At 38.1% G+C, this 23,281-nt stretch overlaps 1 protein-coding gene across 6 annotated transcripts; it reads left to right on the top strand.

The window, feature by feature from the left end:
- Positions 1-179: 179 nt before the first annotated feature.
- Positions 180-22,722, top strand: tjp3 (tight junction protein 3). 6 transcript variants are annotated; one of them, XM_077534493.1, is made up of 29 exons: positions 180-384; positions 7,047-7,103; positions 8,428-8,552; positions 8,824-8,926; positions 9,508-9,805; positions 10,103-10,206; positions 10,286-10,481; positions 10,576-10,648; positions 11,970-12,073; positions 12,148-12,229; positions 12,353-12,511; positions 12,597-12,709; positions 13,889-13,979; positions 14,495-14,577; positions 15,401-15,500; positions 15,728-15,816; positions 15,914-15,986; positions 16,073-16,152; positions 16,248-16,329; positions 17,043-17,199; positions 17,425-17,533; positions 17,616-17,835; positions 19,036-19,337; positions 19,460-19,539; positions 20,343-20,553; positions 21,095-21,195; positions 21,303-21,869; positions 22,016-22,074; positions 22,157-22,722. In XM_077534493.1, exons 2-29 carry the CDS (start codon positions 7,056-7,058, stop codon positions 22,287-22,289), a joined length of 3,942 nt encoding a protein of 1,313 aa, XP_077390619.1. In that variant the 5' UTR covers positions 180-384; positions 7,047-7,055; the 3' UTR covers positions 22,290-22,722. The 6 variants fall into 6 exon arrangements, with proteins under 6 accessions (XP_077390619.1, XP_077390617.1, XP_077390618.1 ...); XM_077534491.1 differs by lacking the exon at positions 180-384 and adding an exon at positions 3,042-3,337; XM_077534492.1 differs by lacking the exon at positions 180-384 and adding an exon at positions 4,964-5,099.
- The last annotated feature ends 559 nt before the right edge of the window (positions 22,723-23,281 follow it).

Below are 23,281 nucleotides of genomic sequence, written 5' to 3'. Positions count from 1 at the left end.
AATTTAATTTCGCTAAATGCCTTAAACACATTTTATAATTATTTAAACATTGACATTAATCAAATTAATCGTAATTATTGTCTCGAAATCATTTAAATAAATAAATAAATAAAGCACTCATGCTTGCTGAGTGAAACTCAATACTTCCGCATCTATCTAAAACGCCACGCCCATTTTAGGTACGTCAAGTCTACCTGTCCTAACAAGCCAGGAAGATTTAAAAGTAACCACAGAGTTGTCGTACTGAAGCGTTCACGCCGAACTTTGATTATAAACCGCAGATACCAACGACAGCGTGTGAGTGACACTTGAGTGAGGATTTACCGCCCCGGGAGCGGGTTTGACCAAAAGTTGCATCGGCGTACAATCCGGAAGTGTTTACAGGTAAAGCTAATTTCTATCGCTTGTCAAAATATCTTATCGAAGTCTCTTTAAATAAATTAAATGATGAAAAAAAATTAGCTAAACATGCTAAGAGGTGTTTAACCTTTTAGTGAATTTTCGTTTTTCTTAAAATGACGTGAGGTCTTTTTCGTCCATGTGACGAAAGTGCTTCTGATTTTACCTTGCATCATTTCACCTGCTTTTCTGTTTAGCAGGGCCTGTTAGTTTCATTCTGTTACTTTTTGACAGCATCCGAGGGAATTTAAAGTTTGGTTTAACTATTAGTTTGCAACCACGTTTGCACTCCATGTGATGTCTTCTTCATCCGCCTCATCCTCTTCCTCTTCTCACCTTTCTGGTTCTCCAAGCGCTCGCACAAGTTTCTACCTGCCTCAAACCGAGTTTCACAATAGTTTCGACTCATAAACAGCTGGCTATTTGTATTCTTTACATACTTGTGTCTTTTCTATTATGACATCATCATTTGAATATTTTAACGTAAAATCATTTCATTGGTATTGGCAGACATTTTGTGCAGTGACGTCCTTCATTTTGTGTCATTGTCCATCCATCTCAGGGGTAAATAGGAGAAAAGAAAGATTAGCAAAAGATTTATATTGATGTTATTTTCAATATGTTGCTTTCCGTTCGTTTTTGTTTTTTGTTTTTGCCATAATTCTTCCAGCATGTGTAGTTGTGGAATGTTAGGTTTTGTTTTTGTCCTCCACCCAATCAGATGTAAGCATTGTGTTTCTATGTCATTTGAACCTGCCCAGCACCTTCAGAATCAGTAGTGCAAGCCAGTTTAACTTAAGCTTTATTACAAACTGGATCCTTTCTTTAACCTAAGATTTTAAATGCATCCTCACAGGGTCCCAAGCATAAACTCCTCAAAGCTGACTGAAAGTAACAAACAAACAAAAGTAGCCCCTGATACCAGTTTTATTGACACAAGCATGACTCAGTGGTCATTTCTATCATTGCAGGTTGCAAAAAAAAAAAAATCTCAATGACCAATGTATGAAGTTGAGCAGGAGGTCTGCCATTTCTTCCTCTAGATGAGTCCCAATCGGAAGTAGGTATTCTAGAATTCATAATGAAAAAAAAAGGTAGTGTGACAGAAGCTTCATTGCTGCTTTTATTTGTAATTATTTTATTTTATGTATTTTTTTCAAAGATGATATTGCTATCCAGTAACCCAATCAGCCTATTACCGATACTGTAGTCGAAAGTCATGAATAGATGACATCACGCCGAGCTAGTGCACCTCAAGGCTATTAAATGCGTCATGTATGTCTTGTGGATGTACAGTACCTTGAATTTTATCACTTGAGATATCCTGAGCACCAGCGGGAGTGGCTTTCTGCTTGCATTCTCAGCTGTGATGCAATCAAGAGGAGGGACTTGTACAAGAGAGGCCATGCATTCATTCAAGTGTTTGTTTTACTAACAGTAGTCCCCTGTTGGATCTGTTTACGCCACTTGAATGAATAATGAAGTACCAGGTTGGCCAGCTGCCTTCGAGGAAACTAGAACATCAGGAGCATAGAAGCTATACATTTCATGTGTTTCATACATAACGCCATATGCTCCTGACTACCAGCAATTCAAATTTGTCCTCTGTAGTGGACCTTTTTAAACCTGAATATCCTCCACCCAGTGCATATGATTTGAATTAACTCATTTTGTTCTCTATAGAGGACACTCAGAGCTTTCCAATGTTACCAAAGTTGTAGGGATGGGGCTTTGCTACCTTTTGATTGCATCATAAAAGAACATGGCTTCCCCCAGTGCAAGCACTTTTTAGGGAGGAGGAAAAGTAAGTGTATAACACTTTTTATTTAACAAATTTAGGCTTTAAATGTTGTTAACGTGTTTTCTATAAGACTCTTAAGAAAACATTAAAGTATTGAATTATTTTAACTGTATTCGAGCCTAGCATTTAAGTTTTTAAAAATGTCCTCTGTAATGGACACATCATAGCTTAAAAATAAAAACTTTTTTTGTTTTTCAAAAATTTCTTTTGCAGTATTCCAGTTACTTCACAAAGATTGGGAAATATCAAAATAAACATGATTGGACAATATTTATTTTCCTGGTAGTCAGGAGGATATGTTGAAATACTCTCCAGTTGCCTTATTTTTCAATATAGTTGCTTTAAAACTGACAATTTAAAAACAATGTAAAGTCTTGATGAGTTTGTGTTTGTTTCAAACCATAAATGCTTCTGGATGACCCTAAAATGGATGCTTCAATTTAAAATGGAAGACTTCGATTGTCTTTTCTACTGTAGAATCTTTGTTGTACGTCTTCTCATGATTGATACCAAATTTAAAGATGCCAAGGGAAACTGGCACATAAATGGGCTGCATTTTGGAAAAGATCTCAAAAATAGAATCACAACAACAATGAAATGAAGCAATATCAAAGGCTGTCGCGTCATACCAAAGAGTGTCACACAAATATTCTTGGTATACAACAGTAAACATCCATTTGCTCACTACTTCCTGTGTGCTGTGAAGGAACCCAGGAAGCTTTCCTCAAGCAAACAGCCTTTCAATTATTAACAGTCCAGCGCTCTCATTCCGCCATCGTAACCATAGCGCCCGGCGCACTCAAACCAGCCTTGTGGGGAAAAAGTCTCAAAGTGGGCCGAGAAGCTCGCATACCATTGAGACTTGGAGCCGGCTGAGCTGCGGGATGAATCCAAATGGGATCAACTGAGCTTGGAATATATATTTTCTATTGATGCCAAGACAAAGATTTTATTTTTTTTTTACTTTTCTTTACATTGAAACACAGTGCGTTCTTCCTGTGGATTTGCAACCCGTAAGACAACAAGGTTGCCACTTGGGTGGGCGTCTTCATCATGAACGCGACCCAGCGGCTCAAACTAATGAAGCACTTTGGTTCTGTACCGCCCGAGCCTTCACCACCTCTGCTAGTGGTGCCTGTAAGTTAATCCTGTTGCTACATTTTTGTTGACCCAAGTGCAGAATTTAAATGCCATCATAGGTTTCTCAGGTTGAAATAGGTTTACCAGTTTATCCCCCAAAACAACTGGACAGTGAATCCCCTCACCGGAGATAGGATGCAAGCACTGCTATTGAAGATTGAAAATCTGCCAGGAATTAACGGCATACCTAAAAAGATGTCACATGATGGTGTTGAGGGGTGGGGTCCATCCTTACATAAATGTATGGATGGAAGGCATGACACCAGACATCCGCCCACCCACCCTCCATCTCTCCTACTTCCTTTCTCATCTTCAGCTGTCCTGTCAACTAAAGGCAAAAAGACCCCCAAAAAATAATACTTAAAAAACAAAACAAACAAACAGTCTGCATTTAACTGTGTGTATCCAAAAAAAAAAAAAAAGCGAGATTATGATGACGACGTGTTGACTCTGGAATGAATAAATTAATGATACTGAGTTCTCCTAAATAAATAAATAAATGTCTACCATAAACCCAGTTAACATGCTAATGCTAGCTTAGAATGCTAAGTTGGCATGTTAACCCCTGGGCGTTATCTTATTTTGAAATGACTTGGTCAGAACCATCAAAAAGCCCAAAACGGGTCACAATAATGCCCAACGGTTTTAATATTAATGTTAGCTTAGCATGTTAATGCTAATGTTAAGTTAGCATGCTAATGCTAAGCTACCATGTTAATGCTAATGCTAGCTTGGTATGTTAATTTTAATGTTAATTAAGTTAGCATGCTAATGCTAAGTTAGCATGCTAATGCTAATGCTAGCTTAGCATGCTAATCATTTGTACATGTAAAAAACAAAAAAAATGTAAATCTACTCTAAATTGTGCATGTTAAAATAAAACTGCAGTATTGTGTAAAAATAATAATGATAATAATAATAATAATAATAATGATGATGATGAACATTTTAAAAAAATGTTGCATATGTAAAAATAAATTTTTTGTGAATCTCACAAAAATTGTCCAGGTTAAAATAAAATTACTGTTAAAACCCCAAAATTTGCAGATTAAAATAATGTCAACATTATTTATATACCTCATCCTCCACAAAAAAAGCTCTGCATGTTAAAATAAGAGTACTGTAGGAAAATTGTTCATATAGAAATAAAATGATTGTAAATCCCCCCAAAAAAAAATTAAAAAAAATGTATGAGTTAAAATTAGACGCCAGGTTGAAATAAGACTACTCTAACCCCACAAAAAAAATTTAATTCTCCCAAAAAGTTGCGGCTGCTGAAGAAACATAACTTGGTGTTTCATAACTCAGGCCAAAGTAAGAACAACATTTATTCAGATGACAGGATTGCTCTACAAAGGTCTTTGTGCTCCCTACTGTCTGCCAGTTGTCTCTTGGTCACATTGTTTTGTAGTAAGAGCGACTTAAAAGTCAACCATGTTGTCTTTAGCATGACCCCGTGGTCATTCCAGGGGTAGTTCAGTGTTTAATGGAGTGTATGAGCGAGTCGCCGCATGAGTGGTCAAAGTGCGAGTGGGGGAGGAGCGCTTCCCCAGGTGAGTCCTCCCGCCTCCATGCCAACGCCGGTCATATCTCGCTTTGTTTGCCCGCCACCGTAAAGTATCGGGTTTCAGGAGCTGGACGAATGGCTCGTGCGTTGTGTTTGTGTGAGGAATATGGTCATTCGCTTGTGCCTTAGCGTTGTTGTTGTTGTGCTTGGAGATCCCACTGGGAAATGGAAGTGAGGTTCAAAGACCAAGGGGTGAGTGCAATAGCCTGACGTGACCTGTTAAAGCGCACAGAAAACAAGCAAAATAGGATTTAGGATTTAAATGATACGCTCCAGTTTTGTTTTGTTTTTTTGGTTTCTTTTTGAAGCCATGTTATTGGGGAAGATAGTATGAATAGAATGGTTGTCTTTTAATCGAACATGAAATCAGTCTGCAATTAGGAAATGAGGGCATGGCGCATAACTGTGTTATCTTGCATACTTGGGTGCTGCTTTTTGGGCACTTGACAACTGCTTATGTATGATTAATTGTCTAATACTTTGGGGTGTTTTTTTTGTAATTCAACTTTTTCTTTTTTTTTTTTGATATATTTTGTTCATTTATTTTTCATGTGTATCATATTTTGTCTTAATTTTTCCATTCATTTTATTTTAAAAAGTGTTTTATTTTTGCAATGTTATTTTAGTATTGTGTTTCATCATTCTTTTTTTTATTTTTTATTTGATTTTGTTTATTTATTTATTTATTTTATTTCAATGTATTTAATTTTTTTGTTCTGGTTTTGTTTCATTTCATTTTCTTTAAATTTAAGGTATTTTAATTGTTTCTTCTATTATGTATTTGAATTTTATTTAAACCTTTTATCTACTTTTTCATATTGGAAATTATTTTTTGTTTCATTTTGTTTGTAATTAGCTTATCTTTATGATTTGCATTGTAGATTTTGTTTAGATGTTTTTGATAGTTTTTCTCCCAAATTATTTGCTTACATTGATTTTATTTTTCTAAATAACCTTTAATGGGTTTTTTTTGTATTTGTTCTTTTATGCATTGCCCAAAATTGAATTGATATTTCCTTTTTTCTTATCTCTAAATTGTTAAATTAAATTTTATATTTTGGAACATTATCTTCTTTTTTTATCAGTTATATAAGATTTTATTTTATTATTATACTCAAAGTACTTGTTTAGGTTGATTTTATACATACCTGGTATAACTTTTATTGTATTGCACTTTAGGATTCATTTGCTATCGAACACCATCCAGGAAAAGGGCAAAGTGCTTGTCATAACAAGACTATAAAAGTTATGCGTAAAGAGAAAACAAGAAAAATACTGAGAGGCAAAAGTGTCTCTATGAAAACACAGTGAGGGTGAAAGGAAAAAAAATCTTTGTTTGAGCAGCCAGCTCATTTTTATCGGTGTTTAGGTTGATGATTAACATACTAACATACAAATGGCCTACTGTTCACTGGGCTCACATCGAGCAACGCAATTGTACTCATCTCGTCCACTGCACAAGTATTCATATTTATTAATGTCAGTGTTGTTTTTAGCACGTCAGTATCGGCGTACATCGGTCGTCTCGTCTTCACTTGGACTCGAGAAGCTGGCTGTACTCGTTCCTTATGGAATGTATCCTCCTAATTCTCTACTCATTTTGCATTGTTCACTAGGTGAACAAAAGTATTTGGACACGCGGCCTTGACACCTGAAAGTCCTCTGCCACTAGAAGTGACTGAAGTATTGTTTTTGTTTTTTAATTATTTTCAGTAAATTTATAATATTTTTGTCATGAGAATAAAAAGTGAAATATTAAAAACTAACTAAAACCTACAGACTTGGGGAACTATATTATTTTGTTTACTGTATAGTATAAATCTAAAATTGTAAGTACCGGTAAAACTACTCCACCTGTGAAGAGATCCGCGCAAGAGGAGATTTTGTGTTGTTTATCTACAGTATGTGTGGTGTGCTCGCTGTGGAGCCTCAGGTGTTTCAGACACACACAAGCACGCACCCACACACACCATGGCCACCATACCGGTCCATCCAGATAGACGCAGATGAGCGTGTGCCGTGTTCAGTCTTCGTTTTACACATTCTTCCGGCTTTTGTGGAGCTCCACCTAAGGGGTTATATACGCAAAACGTTCCACGCTAATGGTAGTCTTTTCTTACCGTTGTTTTGTGATTGCAGAAACCGGGCATGGAGGAGCTAACGATATGGGAGCAGCATACGATAACGCTGAACAAAGTAAGTTGCTGCTTGTTACACTATGGCTAATGTCGCAGTAGTAGACGTGGCAGGATGGCGGCATTGTGCGATAGTAGTAGGGCTGGAAAATGCAGGCTAATGCACACTAACTATTATCATTGTTAATTTTTTTTTCTTTTTTCAGGAGGTGGTAGGTGATATTTTAATAAATATTGTTCTGTCTTTTGATTTATATTTTTGTGTTTATTATTTGTATTAAATGCAATAGAACTTTTACAACTTTTTTTCATTTTTAAAAATTATTTTCATTACTTTTTTGTTTGGCACATTGGCACATTTTTATTAGCATTTTTTTTTTATTATTATTAATGGCAAAATAATTTTCAAGTTATCTTGAATTTAATTTAATCATAATTCTATTTAATTCATGATTTAAGTTCGATTCATTTTGGAAATGCTGAAGCATTCCCACATATGTTAATATGATTTTTATTCTCTACACTTCTTTGCCGCGTAACAACTCTACATAATACTTCCAAATTACACTGTTCAAATTTCAACTAGCTTAAAAAATTCACGCATTCCGTGGTATATATCGTCTGATTCCATATTATTTCCAGTATTTGCACAATTTATTGTTTAATATCAATTTTTCCCATTCATTTTCAATGGGAGAAACATTTTCTAAGTATCACTTTCCATGCCTACTTCCGTACATATAACTTATCGTCATTACCAGGTGTCTGATACTGCTTGGTGGCACAGTTGGTAAAGTTCATTGTCCAGTAGCCAAGAGGTCATAATTTCATAATTTATCTCTCAATGTATTTCATAAGCATTACACGTGCATTCAACCTATTAGCATTCAGCTTTCAGCATTCCCATGCAATTTCTCCAGAAATTGCACTTAGTCTAGTTTTATTGTGGTTTTGTGTTAACCCGGTCGACTCGTAGTGCTTTGCCTCACAATGCAATACAAGCATGGCTATTGGCAACAAAACATTTGCAATACACAAATATATAAATATTCATTTTGTCTTTGCACATTAAGCAAATAAAACCATTCTTTAATATGATCATACAACCAAAGCAAGCAAAATACAGGTCCATGTTTATCAAGACTACAAATCAATATTTGATGACCAATGTAGCAATAGCGTATCGTAACAGAAAAGGAAACATTACAATATCAATATTGTGTACACAATTACCCCCAGGCTTGAATTCCAAGGAACACACCCTACTACTACTGGTGCATACCAGCTGGGCTGGAATGCGCTACCTCTGTCACCCGCATCCACCTGCATACATGCATCTTTTTTCCCTGTCCTCCCACATTCATTCCGATCTGTCTGCATGGCAGGATTCCAAATTGGGCTTTGGCTTTGCCATTTCTGGAGGCAGGGACAAACCTAATCTAGACAACGGGGAAACGGTGGTGATCGTGTCAGATGTGCTGCCAAATGGACCGGCCATGGGACGCCTGTTGTAAGTAGACCGCCTCAAAATGCCTTCGTAACACATTCTCTGCCATTGACGGTTATAGACGTCAACGTTCCATTTTAGCTGGGCCGGCAGTGAATGAGTTAAAAAATTAGAGTGAAAACTGGTTTAACGTGGGGAATGTATTCCAGACCACCCGCAAAATGTGGAAATCTGCAACATAGACTGTTTACATTTTTTATCTTATTTATTAACTCATTTGTCAACTTATTAAGGCACACGCTTGTTGTCTGATTCTACATTTTTCACTTATCAGCAATAAAGACCAGATCGTCATGGTCAACGGGATCTCCATGGAGAACGTCCACTCCAACTTCACCATTCACACCCTCAAGACGTGTGGCAGGACAGCTAACATTGTGAGTACTCAAAGACGTCGGCTTGTCGGTTGGTGTAACAATCCCACTGAAGCATGCTTGACTTTGACCTTTAATCTGGAATTATGACATCTCTTTTAGCATCCAATCATGTTATATACCTGTATATGTGTATCAACACCTAATAGCTAATGTCCGTTTAGTGTTAGCGTCTACTGGCATTGTATTTAGTGATTTAGTTACCATCTTGTGCATTGGGTTTGAACACATTTCAGCAACTTTTTTTTTTTAATAGCAACGTGACAAGAGTTCCCAAAAATGACATTGTGTCAAAATACTAAATACTAACCCACCCTCTAATTTTTCATATGTTTGGCTCTCTTAGCAGCGTTTTGCACGTTTTAGCCTATTAATAATTTGTTTTTGCTCTTTAAAGTTTTTTTTTTTTTTTTTTAGCATCTTATAAAAGGGTTTAACAGGTTGTAGCCCCTGTTATTTGTAGGGCTACCGCTAATAAATGTTTTTAAAACAATTATTTTTTCACTATGCCCAATTGCAATTAATCAAATGGTGATTTAAAGAAGCTATCAAATTCTCTATTCCACACTACGTTTTCCCTCCAGACGGTGAAACGTCCACGCAAGATCCAGATCCCCGCTACGACCAGGCCGACTCGGGCCGCCTCCCACTCCAACCTGCTGGACCAAGATCCCCCAAGGAGAACGCGACGCTATTCGGATGCCAGTGACAACAGAGAGGCCAGTCGCTACCACACGCGGGCTCGTAGCACCTCGCCAGACCGCAACGGCTACGGAGGCACGATGCCCCCCTTGATGTCGTCGGGGTACAAGAGGCTGCCGAATCATGACCTCAATGACAAGCCTCTCAGAACAACTCTGGTTAAGAAGAAAATCTCAGACGGTAAGTTAAAATAAAAAAATAAATAAAAAAGTAAAATGTAATTTTCTGAGGAAAACAATCACAATGTTATGTAAATAAAGTTGTTTGGAAAAAAAAAAGTTGAATGTTAAAAATTTGGTCAATTTGATATAAAATTGATTTTGATTATTGAAATGAATCTTGAAGTCATTTAATTATAGTTCACCGCTATGACAACCATCAGGTGCACTATAGGAAAACAACATTAAGAGAATAGTCGGATTTAGTTAAAAAACTAAAAATAAAAAATACCATAACGTGGTCATGCTGATTTTGCAGAGTACGGCTTGAAACTGGGCAGTCAGATCTTCATCAAGCACATGACCGGAACAGGCCTGGCAGCAAAGGAAGGGACCCTGCAGGAGGGGGACTTGATCCTGAAGGTAAATCTCACGAGAGCAGCCACTGTTCTCATTAAACCACAGTCCGTTTTGACCTGAGCCGCATCCCCCCTCCCACCAGATCAACGGAATGACCACAGAGAACCTCTCTCTGCTGGAGACCAAACACCTGGTAGAGAAGAGCCGCGGCAAGCTGACCATGACGGTGCTCCGCGACCACCGCAAGTTCCTGGTCAGCATCCCCGAGGTGGAGGACAGCGCCCCCAACAGCGAGGATGAACTGCGGCGGCGGCGAGACAGCAGCTCTGAAATGGAGGGTGAGAGGAGAAGATGAGGTGGTGATGAAGAGTAGTGGACATCTCAAATTGTATTTATTATTATTATTATTATTATTATTATTATTATTTTTAGACATTTCCGACTTGGATGATCGCTCACCTCACAGGACATCTCGTCATCCTACCAGAGAGAAACGAACGCACAGGTATGCATTCGACGTTATTACCTCACAGTCAAGAGGTCTTGGGTTTGCACATTCGAATAACATGCAGCTTAGGCGTGTTCGTTTGATTTTGAAAACAGACAGATGAGCCAGGATGTTACAGTAATTAAAATGTGTATGTAAAATAATAATAATAATAATAGTGATGATTAGGGGTGTTAAAAAAAAATCGATTCGGCGATATATCGCGATACTACATCGCGTGATTCTCGAATCGATTAAAAGATTTTTATTTTATTTTTTATTTTATTTTTTATTTTATTTTTATTTTATTTTTTCTTATTTTTTTTTTTATAAAAGAGCTCAGAATTGTTCATTCGGTAGTCTTACCGATTCAACGTCTTATCATCATTGCCTTTTTTTTTTTTTTTTTTTTTTTTTTTTTTTTTTTTTTTTTTTTGTGTGTGAATCAATTTTTAAACTTCCATTTTTAATGGAAAAATATTCAACAAAACGTCTGACTTCGGGTTAGGATTCACACCTTGAGCATGGAAGAATGTTATATGAACGGAACATTAAGCCTTAATATTTTATTTTAATGCTGTTCAAACATGAAACAGATTACAACCTCTATAAGAATGAAATTTCAGATAAATAAATAATACATTTTCATATAAATCTTACACTCTACAAGCTAACTGATTAGTATTTTCTAAATTTGAATGAAAAAAAATCGCAACAATCGACTTATAAATTCGTATCGGGATTAATCGGTATCGAATCGAATCGTGACCTGTGAATCGTGATACGAATCGAATCGTCAGGTACTAGGCAATTCACACCCCTAGTGATGATGATGATGATAATAATAATAAATCATTTGTCATGTTGTTATATATTATATAATTATATTATTATTATAATTATAATATTATATAATTATATATATTATATAATTTAATTATAATTGACTAACCAATTCTTTAATGAAAATAAAGTATTAAATGCACATATAATTATCTAATTAACATATTTTTTTAACACAAAAGATGACCTGTATAAAATGGTAGTCACAACAAATATATGTAATTTATTATTTTGCGTTTTTTCCTTTTCACAATAAATAAACAATTGTTTAATAAAATAAATGAAACATGTTATGTACAGTATATGTAAAATAGTTTATTCTACTTTTTCATATTTACAGCTAGTGAACCAAAATAATTACTCAAAGAGAACAAATGTATAACCTGTTTAATGTACAGTATATTAATTTTGTGGTGTGATTATGTTGGTGGATGACATGTCACCTCATTCAAGCGCTGTGGTTAAAACTTTCATCCTCTCTCTGTTTTGGCACCAGGACCAGAGCAGAACATCCTCCTTCGGTGCTCAAGTCCAGAGATTCTTCTCCCGTGCGCTCCACTTTGACTCGATCCCCCACAAGAGGCTACGCATCTCGTCGAGGTCAGTCGCAGGCACAAAGATTGTCCGGCTCTTGACTGATGTGATCATGACGTTGCCCGTGTCATTTCTCGCAGCACCGTCGGATTCCGAGTCGGACCGCAGCGCCTCGCCACCTCCCGCCCGGACGGCCAGTCTTGACCACTCCAGCAAATACAAGTCGGTTGAACTGGGAAATTAGTTTACATATTTTCAAAATCGATAGATTTTTCTTTGGCTTTTTTTGTGAGTGACATGATTGTTTTTAAATGCAAGTTGTTGTTTTTTTTTCTTCCACTGCAGAAGCCTGTCTGGTTTGTCCACGCTGCCCAATCCCAGATCTTCCCCCACCCACAACTGGTCGTCATCCCGGCCCGCCTCATCATCCTCGAGGCCGCGCAGGCTCGTGTCGGACTCTGACTCTGACCATAGCGCCTCATCCCATAGAGACAGCAGATATAAGTAAGCGTTGATCGATTGCTGAGGAGGAACATGAATCGGTACGTCAGATGTTGTGGTTCTCATTGTTTCCGTTGTCGTTTGTCAGTCCCATCGTTCTTCCTGCTGATCTGCCCCACACTGGCATAAGAAGTTCCCCCATCCTGGTGCGCCAGGAGCCGCCAAGGAGGGTCAACTCTCCTCTCAGAGTCCCAGCTCCGGGTCAGTACATTCTAACAAAGGAGGGGGAAGAATAAAATTAATTTTAGTCATAGATGCAGGACACTCAAATATACGACAATAAAAACAAAAATATAATGGAGCACCATATTTAAAAAAATATATATATATATTTTTTATGAATATGTGTAACTGGAATCGAGTGTAGTAGTTGATACTGATAGTTGTTCAAACTGGAGCACATCCATGTCACACTCTTATCCAACATTGCACTAGGAAGTAACAATATTCTATACACATACGTTTTGCTAATTTATTTTTATACATACATTGTATGTATGAAGCAATTTTAATTGTAAAATTTAAAATATTTACCTCTTATATCTCTTTTATTCTTATTTTTTTCCACCAATTATTTTTTTTTCTTATTTTTATTAGTATAATGTCTATAGTCATAAAAAAAATCTTTATTTTAATATGTAACAATTGGATAATATGTTTGCAGGGGAGTATGCTATTACTACATGTGTATTTAAGAATTTGTAAAATGACTGAATATTTTTTTTTGTTTTTATGTATGTATATAGGTATAGGAATTTTAGATAGATTTTTTTTTTTTTTTTAGTAATTCAGTTTAAAAAGTCAAAAGTATATTATACATATTCACTGCATACAGACTGTTTTATTTTTAGCATTTTGATTAGCATAGCTGATGAGTTACAACTAATGAAACACCATAATTTTCAATTTCGAGAAATTACAAAATTACATATGCAAGAAACAATAAAAATTATATTAATTAGAGATGGGCGAGTATTAATACCAAGTATCTGGATTGGGCCGATACCTGGCCTAATTTCAAGGTATTGAAACTCATGACAGCAGCCGATACCAGTACTGGCAGCCGTCATGTTGTCGTTTTACGATAAAGAAGTACAAATTAAAAGACCAGAAATTGACATTAATTTCATGCAATTTTAAGAAAAAATACATTGAGATGTATAGGTTTTCTTTAAAATAAATATCCCTATTTTCTACAATGTCCTTATTGATTGAGCTGCACCTTTTCATTAAGTGCAGCATAAGGTGGAAGTGAACGAGTGAAACATTGCAAAATGGCTGTGCTTCTATAAAAACAGTGTTTTGCACGAGTGCTGCAAAACTGCATTGCGTGTAACATGGTGATGCCTGCTGATCGTCGTGTTGTCTCTCCATTCTCAGACTCGGAGTCGGAGTCAGAAGGCAGCTCGGCGCCTCCTCGGAGGCGGAGCACCGCCTACAGTCAGGACTCGTACAGCAGCAGCAGATACAGGTACACATGAAGGCGCCGTCCCCTCCTCCCCCCCACTTCAACACCCCGCTGGGACACTGAGCAAACAAGGCTTATGTTTTGATGACCATACTTTTATTTACCCCTTTTTACTTTTGAAGTTACATCCTCTGTCTTGTGATTGTTTTTATTTTTCACCTGCAAGTGTGATCAGATTGTAGCTTTTTTGATTTTTGTGTGTTTTTGGGCTGTATCATTGTGTGTTAAGCGCTGAAATAAAAAGTGACTTTTCACTCAACATGTCCCTCTCCATTATGTGGCTATGTGCTGATTAAAACGGAGGACATTAGCAGAAGTAGATTGACTAAATCCAGACTTTAAATTGATCAATAGTCATCCCAAAGCGGTCAAAGAGAGGAGACCCCTCAGACGCAAAGGTGAATATTCCCTCATCCATAATCATCATATTAGCCACAAGCCCACTCCCCGTCCTTCCAAATGTAACTGAGACTTGTCTTCCTCCTCCCTCACTCCCGCCTCCCTCTCGTTTCTTGCAGAGCGTTACCGGACGTTTCTTCGCCGACGGAAACGGGGCGGCGCAGCGTCTCAGATGTCCCGGTCGGCGGTGCGCTACGCCGAGGTGAGCAGAGAAACACGCTTGAGATTTTTCCGTTACAGACTGCACAGTTGGCTACTAATTTAATAACAAACAAAAAAATCCCGTAAGAGGCACCTTGCTCTACTTTGCCACTGGGTACCACTTAAAGGGGAAGTCACCCCAAAAATGTCTAATTCCTCAATTGATTAGATTTTGATTCACAAGAGTTCAGTTCGATGCGATTTTTCCCAATTCACTTCTGTTCAATCCGATATCAATTGATTATGGAACATCAATTCTCCTTTAATATCAAGAACATGATAAAACCTCCACAAATATTAAATTCTAATGTAAATTTTGCATAAGTGTAGTAACTGGTTAAACAATCAATTAATGGTTTTATGAATCATTATTGGATTCGAAAAGGAAAATTGATTCGATATCGATTATTGTTTTTTTTGTTTGTTTGTTTGTTTTTTGTTGTTGTTTTTTTTAACCCAGCCCAATCATCATAGTTGTGCTCCTGTTTTCTGGAGTTGAGCAAGAATTTGTCATTACCGGAGCCCTTGAACGATTGATTTTTGTTTTCAGTCGACAACAAGTGGCAAAATGGTTGACCCCTGAGATGGCTTTAAAAAAAAAATAAAAAAAAAATAAATTTGGATTTGCCGCTTAATTCATATTCTGCAAACACAATATTAATCAGAATTTAGACTAGTGGGAGCGCACAGAACATATTACTGTCAAGATTTTTTTCTTTGGTGTTGACTTCCTCTTTTTAACAGTGATTCTAAAACTAATGTACGCATTTGATTTCTATAAATGTATGCCTGCATTTCTGCCACTGAAGTGTGAATCCCCGCAGCTCCTCCGTCTGAGTCGGATTCCGAGGACAGTTACGTCTCTGACCCTCGCAGGCGTTCGACAGACAGCGAGAAGTCAAACAGAGCCAGAAACAAATACAGGTGCGAGTTTCATTCAATTTCCGTAAATTCTCCAGGATACTTCAACCGTATTTCACTTCCTGCTTTCTATCGGAAAGCGTTACCTGTGCACTTCATTCCAAATGGAGCCCCAGGGGGTGACAGTGGCTCCAAGAAATGTATTGTCTTGGATAAAAATTTCAAATTGTGTCCAAAAAAAAAAAAAAAATGTTGCTTGAATGATGTCATTCCCTCTGCGCTACTTGCAGAATCCTCCCTGAGATCAAGCCCTCTTCGGTCGATGTCGATCCGGAGCCGCCACGCAGGAAGTCGTTGCCTCGCCAACCACCTCCTGATGGTCAGTATAATTATGATCGTGTGCATGTTTGAAGAGATTATGTGTGTGGAGTGTTTGTGTGATGACAGGATCTTTGTGGTCTCTTCACACCATTCAGATTCCTCCGAGTCTGACGAGCTGTCGCACCTGCGGAGGTCGGGCAGCTCGGACCGCGGGGATAGCAGACGCAGGTATGACCTCTTCTTTTTTTTTTCCCAGAAAATTGTCTAACTCCACATTTTCGGTGTCAATATTTTAATGTCATGTTTCATGACAGTAACAGTGCTTCCAAGGTGGCTCACAATAGTGGCACAATGATGTCTGGGATCTCCGTGAGGAGCAATCCACCAGTCAGCTGTAAGAACCGCATTCATTGGTTTTCATTGTTTTTCTATTTAAAGAATGAATGAATCACCCTTTTAACACACTTTCATTATCATCATCATCATCAGCAGCAGCCTCTGCTCCCTCCAAGCCTGCAGAAGAGCCCATCTACTCCTTACCTCCAGACTCGTACCCGACTTCCCACGCAGGGTGAGTCCCACTCAGGTCCCGACCTCCCTCCCGGTGCACAACACTGCGTTAAAGGGGAAGTCAACCCAAAAAATGTTTTTTTGACAATAATTATATTCTATGTAGCCCCTCTCGTCTAAATATGATGTTCTAGTTAATATAGTGCTAGAGGAATATGAGTTATGAAGCAAAATCCAGCCATTTTTATCCATCTGAGGGGGCGGCCATTTTGCCACTTGCTGTCGACTGAAGATGACATCACAGTTGCTCAGGTCTCAGGTAACAACCAATCACAGCGCAGCATCAGAAAACAGCTGCGCTCTGATTGGTTGCTGCCTGAGCCCTGAGCAACTGTGACGTCATATAGCCCGCAGTGTTTTCCCCTTGTCCGCTATTTAGCCGTTAGCTAGTGCTAGCACTTGTGCACTTATGGGAGTATCTTTGGCTTTTTTGCCCTTTTTTTTCCCACAAGATGGCCCAAAGAAGAAGAAAGTTACGTCTTATCAATGTTAGCAAATTATTTTGATAGAAATATTAACTTTAAGGGGGAAATTCAACTTAAGTCGAAATTCGGGTTACATCGCTAGCGTAGGAACGTAACTCGAGAACTCCCTGTATTAATCAGAATGTCATGTTTTAGACTAGTGAGGTCACACATAACATATTATTGTCAAGAAAAGTTTCAGGTTGACTTCCACTTTTAGAGCCCTGCTCTTCTGTTCTCACTCGACCAGGTACAGCTCCGACTTGCAGGCGGTGTCGTTCGTCAAGGAAGGCAGCGTGGGCCTCAGGCTGGTGGGGGGCAACGACGTGGGAATCTTTGTGGGAGGGGTGCAGCCCAATAGCCCCGCCTACGAGAAGGGAATGAAAGAGGGCGACCAGATCTTGAAGGTGAAGGTCGCTTCGCTTTGCCCTGCAGGTGGCGGCACAATCAACTTTTGATTGATTTCATTTAATAGTATTGTTTTGTTTGTTTTTTCATTTCAATAAATTATTACGTGCATTTATCATTTCAATTTCAATAAAATATACATTTGTAAATTGTAAATGTTTTTGGAATAATATTACATTCTACTATAGTAGTTTTTTTTTTTTTTTCCTCTCCCTTCCTCATAGGTCAATAACACCGACTTTGGCCATTTCACTCGAGAGGAGGCAGCAAATTTCCTGCTTAACATCAAAAGAGGAGAAAAGGTGGACATCCGCACTCAGAACAAGATGGACAGTAAGTGCAGTAGAACCACAAGCAAGCTTCAGTCCACGTCCAATCCCTTGTTGGTTGGTCATTGTTTTTTTTTCCTTTTCAGTTTATAAGAGGATCAGCAAGTCCAACCTGGGGGATAACTTCTACATCCGCACGCACTACGATCACGAGACCGATCACCCCATCGGGTTGAGTTTCACGCGAGGAGAGGTGTTCCGGGTGGTGGACACCATGCACCGCGGGAAGCTGGGCAACTGGCTGGCCATCCGCATGGGCAACGACCTGCACGAGCTCGATAAAGGCACCATCCCCAACCAGGCCAGGTCAGCAACGGACTGCTCTCATCCTCGGGTCCAGTACAACCGTTTTCATGTTTTATACAAAAGCAAGTCAAATCAAGTTTTTTTGTTTTTTTGTTTTTTGTTTTTTTTTAAGAAAATAAAAACAAACTTACGATAGTAGAAACAAATTTGACTCAAAATGCAAATTTACAAAAGTTACGGACACGTTTACTAAAGTAAAAGAAACGTACTGAAAGTAAAATAGATTTACTTAAGTAGAAACGTATATTGAAATGTAAAACAAAATGTTACAAAGTAAAATCAAATAGAAAACAAATGCAAATAAAATAGAAACTATCGTCCAAAAGTATAATTTAAAAAATGTCACAGCTAAATTACAATAAGGTACAGTAAGTGTCATTTTACAAAACAAATCTACGCAAGTAAATTATAGTTTTACAAAAATGAAATTTTAAAAAATAGGAACTCACTAACAAAAAGTAGAAACAAATGTTAATATAATTTTACACAAATTCAGTCTTTTTTTTTTTTTTTTTAAATTAGAAACTAATTTAAATAATATATCATTTTACAAATGAAATCATTAATATAAATACATTTACAACCACAGAATCACGTTTTTAACATTTCAAATACATTTATTTGGTACAAAAATAAGTCGTTTACAAAGAGAGAAAGTAGAAACACATACATGTAAAATGCTATTTTACGAAAGTAGGATGAGAAATTGAAGTAAAAAAATGTTTAAGAGGAGTGAAACAAATTTTACGAGAAAAATGAATAAAAAGCTAATACTACAAGTACGCATCTAATTTAAAAAAAAGTCACATTATTATTTTTTTTTACAAAAGTAGATACTCATAAACATGAAATATAATTTTACAAATAAAAACACTTTCATAAAAAACTAATTTACATAAATGCTATCAAGCTTTTAAAATTAAAATATAGTTTTATTTGTGACAAAAATGTCATTTATAAAGGTAGACTAGATACCATTTATAAATGTAAAATGCTATTTTATGAAAGTAACATGGAATTTGATGATGATAAAAAAAAAAAAGTATAAGTAAGAAGAATTTTACAAAAGCTAAAATTAAATTAAAACAAATTAAGTTTCTAATAGTTAAAAATTGTGGTTTTCACTTCTGTAAATTCCTTTCAAACTTGGTCACCCTGCGACTTTTCTTCTTTCCGTTTGGTGCGTCCGCCATCCCTCAGGGCCGAAGTGCTGGCCAGCCAAGAACAGGCGCAGAGGGCGAGCGGCGAGAGGCCGGTGTCGGGGCCCAGGGCCGAGTTCTGGAAACTACGGGGCCTCAGAGGGAACAAAAAGAACGAGAAGAACACCCGACGCTCACGGGACGACCTCCTGCAGCTCACCATTCAGGGCAAATTCCCGGCTTACGAGAGGGTCCTGCTCAGAGAAGCAAATTTCAAGCGGCCCATCGTCATTCTGGGTCCTCTTAACGATATCGCCATGGAGAAGCTGGCCAGAGAGATGCCTGATGAATATGAAGTGGCTGGTTGGTGTCTGCTTATTGTTTATTCATAACACTTTGATATATTACATTTTGGACCAGAATGTGATTATTTGTTGGTGGTGTTTTTTTGTTTGTTTGTTTTTTTTACACTCACTTTTTATCAGAGATGGTTCCTCGCAGTGGGGGCAGTGACAGCACCTCAACGGTCATCAAACTGGACACCGTGAGGAAGATAGCTGAAAAGGTGAACTTGAGCGGTGTTTTTTCATGAACAGCAATTTACCAGAACTTCATTTCAACAGTTCCTTGACACCAGGATGCCACAAGATGGCTGAGAAACTCAACTTCATTTAAAACCGCTCCTTGACACCAAGATGCCGCCGGCAAAGTATTATTTTTGTCTAAATAAAGATCCTCAATTCTCTTCAACATTGATACCAAGATGCCAGAAGATGGTAGCAAAGTGCTATTTTTGCCTAAATGAAGATCCTCACTCATTTCAATAGCTCTTTGACACCGATATGCCACCAGATGGCAGCAAAGTAATGCTTTTATTCCTTTAAACTGGGAACAAAAACAAGAAATAGTCTTCTATGCACTGGTCTAAATATGGTATTCTGGTTAATAATGTGTTTGTGGAGTATGAGTTATGCAGCAAAATTCAGCTGGTGTTATCAATATCAGAAGGCGACCATTTTGCCACTTGCTCTCGACTGAAGATGACATCACAGTTGCTCAGGTCTCATGTTACAACCAATCGCAGCTTGGCTTCAGAAAACATTTGAGCTGTGATTGGTTGTTTCCTGAGCCCTGCGCAACTGTGATGTCATCTTCAGTCGACAGCAAGTGGCAAAATGGCTGCCCCCTGAGATGGGTAAAAACAGCTGGATTTTGCTTGATAACTCATATTCCACAAATGTATTAATCAGAATGTCATGTTTAGACTAGTGAGGTCACATATAACATATTATAAGGAATGTTTAAGGTTGACTCCCCCTTTACGCAAAACCCCCACTGTGGTAGCTCACTCAGGATTACTGTTTCTAGGACAAGCACCCCCTGCTGGACATCACGCCCACCGCTGTGGAGAGACTCAACTACATCCAGTACCACCCCATGGTGATCTACTTGGACCCGCACAGTCGCAAGGACGTCAAGGCCATGAGGCAGCGCTACAGCCCCGACTCCAACAAGAGCTCCAGGCGCCTCTACTCGCAGGCGCTCAAGCTCAGGAAAGACTACAGTCATCTATTCTCGGGTACATCAACATACATCGTGTTGTTTGTTCTTGTAGGATTTTCCTTTTTCTTCGGGTCGGCAACCTTAAAGCGATACTTGACTCATTGAGACATTTTCAGCAGCAAAAAAGTTAATATTTTGTCCGGAATGAATTTGAAAACGTAATTATTTTTCAATGTACAATTAATACCTTTTAAAAACAATTTTTTCCACTTGCTGTCGACTGATGATGACATCACCAATCATGCGTCAGTTTGCTTACCAAACCCAGAAAACAGCTGAGCCATGATTGGTCATTACCTACTTCCTCAGCACAGGTGATGTCATCTTCAATTGACATCAAGTGAAAAAATATGTTTTTAAAGGTATTAATTGTACATGAAAAATAATTAAAATAATATTATTATTATTAAAAAAATAGTTATCAAATTTATTCTGGTCAAAATATTAACTTTTTACTGCTGAAAATGGTTCAATGAGTCAAGTATCCCTTTAAATATTCAGAGCCATAAAAACTTTCAGTGTCTTTTGTTGAGTCATTTGTGGTTTGCTCCCTCCAGCGCGTGTTGACCTGCAACCGGGCTCCAATGTTTGGTACCAGGTTCTAAAGGACAAGATTCGCCACCAACAGTCAAAACCAGTCTGGGTTTCTGAAGTCACGGTAATCCACGCACACGCATATAATTCTCATTTTGTACAGTGCTCTCTATGCATTGCTTAATTTTATTTTTATTTTATTTTATTTGTATTATTTTATCTTTATTTTAGCTGGAGAGTGGCGGAGAACAAGACTTGGACGCGCTGGATCAAACTCAGTCCGACTACCTCAGCGCCGCCAGTGACCTGGAAGACACCGACGGCGAGCCCTTCACAGATGGCGAGGCCTACACGGACAACGAGGACCCGGAGGAGTCCTACCCGGGTCAGGACGCAGCCAGGAGTTCCAGAGCCACGACCGGGGCCGCCCTGGCCCGCTCGTCGGAGCCCGCCTGGGGCAGCCCCGACGAGGAGATGGACCCCGAACCTTACGCCGAGGTGTACTCGCCTGCCAGAGAAATCCCGCCTCTGATGCACGTGCCGGAGCCCGCTACGGTCCGCCGCCAAAGCCGCAGCCCGCCTCTGCATCACCCGGACGACTTTCCGTCACATCGCAGCTTTTCGGACTCGGACTTCAACCACCTCGACGCGCCCGCCTCTCTGTCGGACGGACCCCCGGATTTTATCGCCCCTGACCCGTCCACGCGGTACTCTGTCAGCGAGCCGTCATATGCGGATGAGGAGCCAGAGAGCCCGCAACAAGCCAGTCTGACTGCTATTGAGAATAAATTACAGCAGGTAAAAACAATGGATTTGATCGGTCACCATTTCATCAAGCTTAATCTGTGTGCAAAAAAATTAAATTGAGTCATATCTCATATTAACTCATTCGCTGCCACTGACAGCCATATACGTCAAAGATCAATTTCAATGTTCTCTTTCAGGCCCGACAGGCAGAGCCACAGACACAAGCCGAGGAAAAAAAGGCCCTTCAGTTCATCGTGTAAGTCTTATGCGGCTCACCATTAGGGAGTAAAAAAAAAAAAGAAAAAAGGTTTGACATTGTCTCCTCCGCATGTTTACAGGGTGGCACATCACCAAGCGGTCCAGGTCAGACGCACACAGATCCGAGGGGGAAGCAACAGCTCCGACGAAGATGAGGATGAAGATGAAGATGAGGCGGAGGACATCGAATGGGGTCCAGCGACAGAACTGTAGATGAGCCATGTGGCTAGCTAGCATATGAGTCTTAACGAACAAACAGACACTCCAAGTCTTTTTTTCTTATCCCCTATCCAAACTCATACAAATTTTAATATAAATGCTTGATTGACTTTAACAGTCCTGTGTAACACATTTTATGTTGCAAATTGGTCTTATGTAAGTAAACCCTGTATTAAAGGATTTTTGTTTTCTACTTGTGGACCAGGACTAACCTCGGAGGAACTCTTTTTATTAAGAAAAAGAAATTAACCATAAATGCTCCCAATATATAATAAAACATTTGTTTGTTGGTAGCACATTAGTTCTTATAAATTTAGTATCAATTTTATTTTGCATGTGTATGTAAGGTAGTGGCCAGGAAGGATATAACTCATAACCATAAAGACTGAACTTTACAGTGACACTGTATGTGCTAATACATTTTAACCTGGAGTTGTTGTTTTTTTTTTTAAATATATATATATATATATATATATACATTATTTTACCTTTACTGTTATTTTTTTTAGCATTTTATTTTTAAATAAATGCTTTTTTTTTTAAATTTCACTGACTGAGTTGGATTGGATAAGGAACCGTATTTGGGAATTTTAATGCAAGTGTTGTCACGTTTGCTTTTTCTCAAGGACCCTTTACAGGGGAGAAATTTTTCCAAGCGCCAATCAGAATCCTAATGCCAATTAAATCATCTGTAGTACCATCTATACTACTAAATGCCACAAGAATGAAATGAGTTGTCTATTTTTTTTCGGAAAAAAATATTTTTTTTGAGAAATAATTGTCATGAGAATAGTCCTTTAAAAACCAACAAAACATGTCGTAATCTGATGCAAATTTTTCCCTAAAATAAATCGTAATCTTATGTGAATAAAGTATTTTTTAAACAAGGTCATAATATTATGACATTAGAATTCGAGTTTAACAAAGTTCTAGTTTAAAGATTAACTTAAAAAAAAAAAATACTCGTAATATTGCACCTTAGGCCT

The sequence above is a fragment of the Festucalex cinctus genome, chromosome 10 (assembly GCF_051991245.1).
Source record: "Festucalex cinctus isolate MCC-2025b chromosome 10, RoL_Fcin_1.0, whole genome shotgun sequence".
Taxonomy (NCBI): Eukaryota; Metazoa; Chordata; class Actinopteri; order Syngnathiformes; family Syngnathidae; genus Festucalex; species Festucalex cinctus.
The sequence above is the reverse complement of the archived record's forward strand: the minus strand, read 5'-3'. Positions and strand labels throughout refer to the sequence as shown.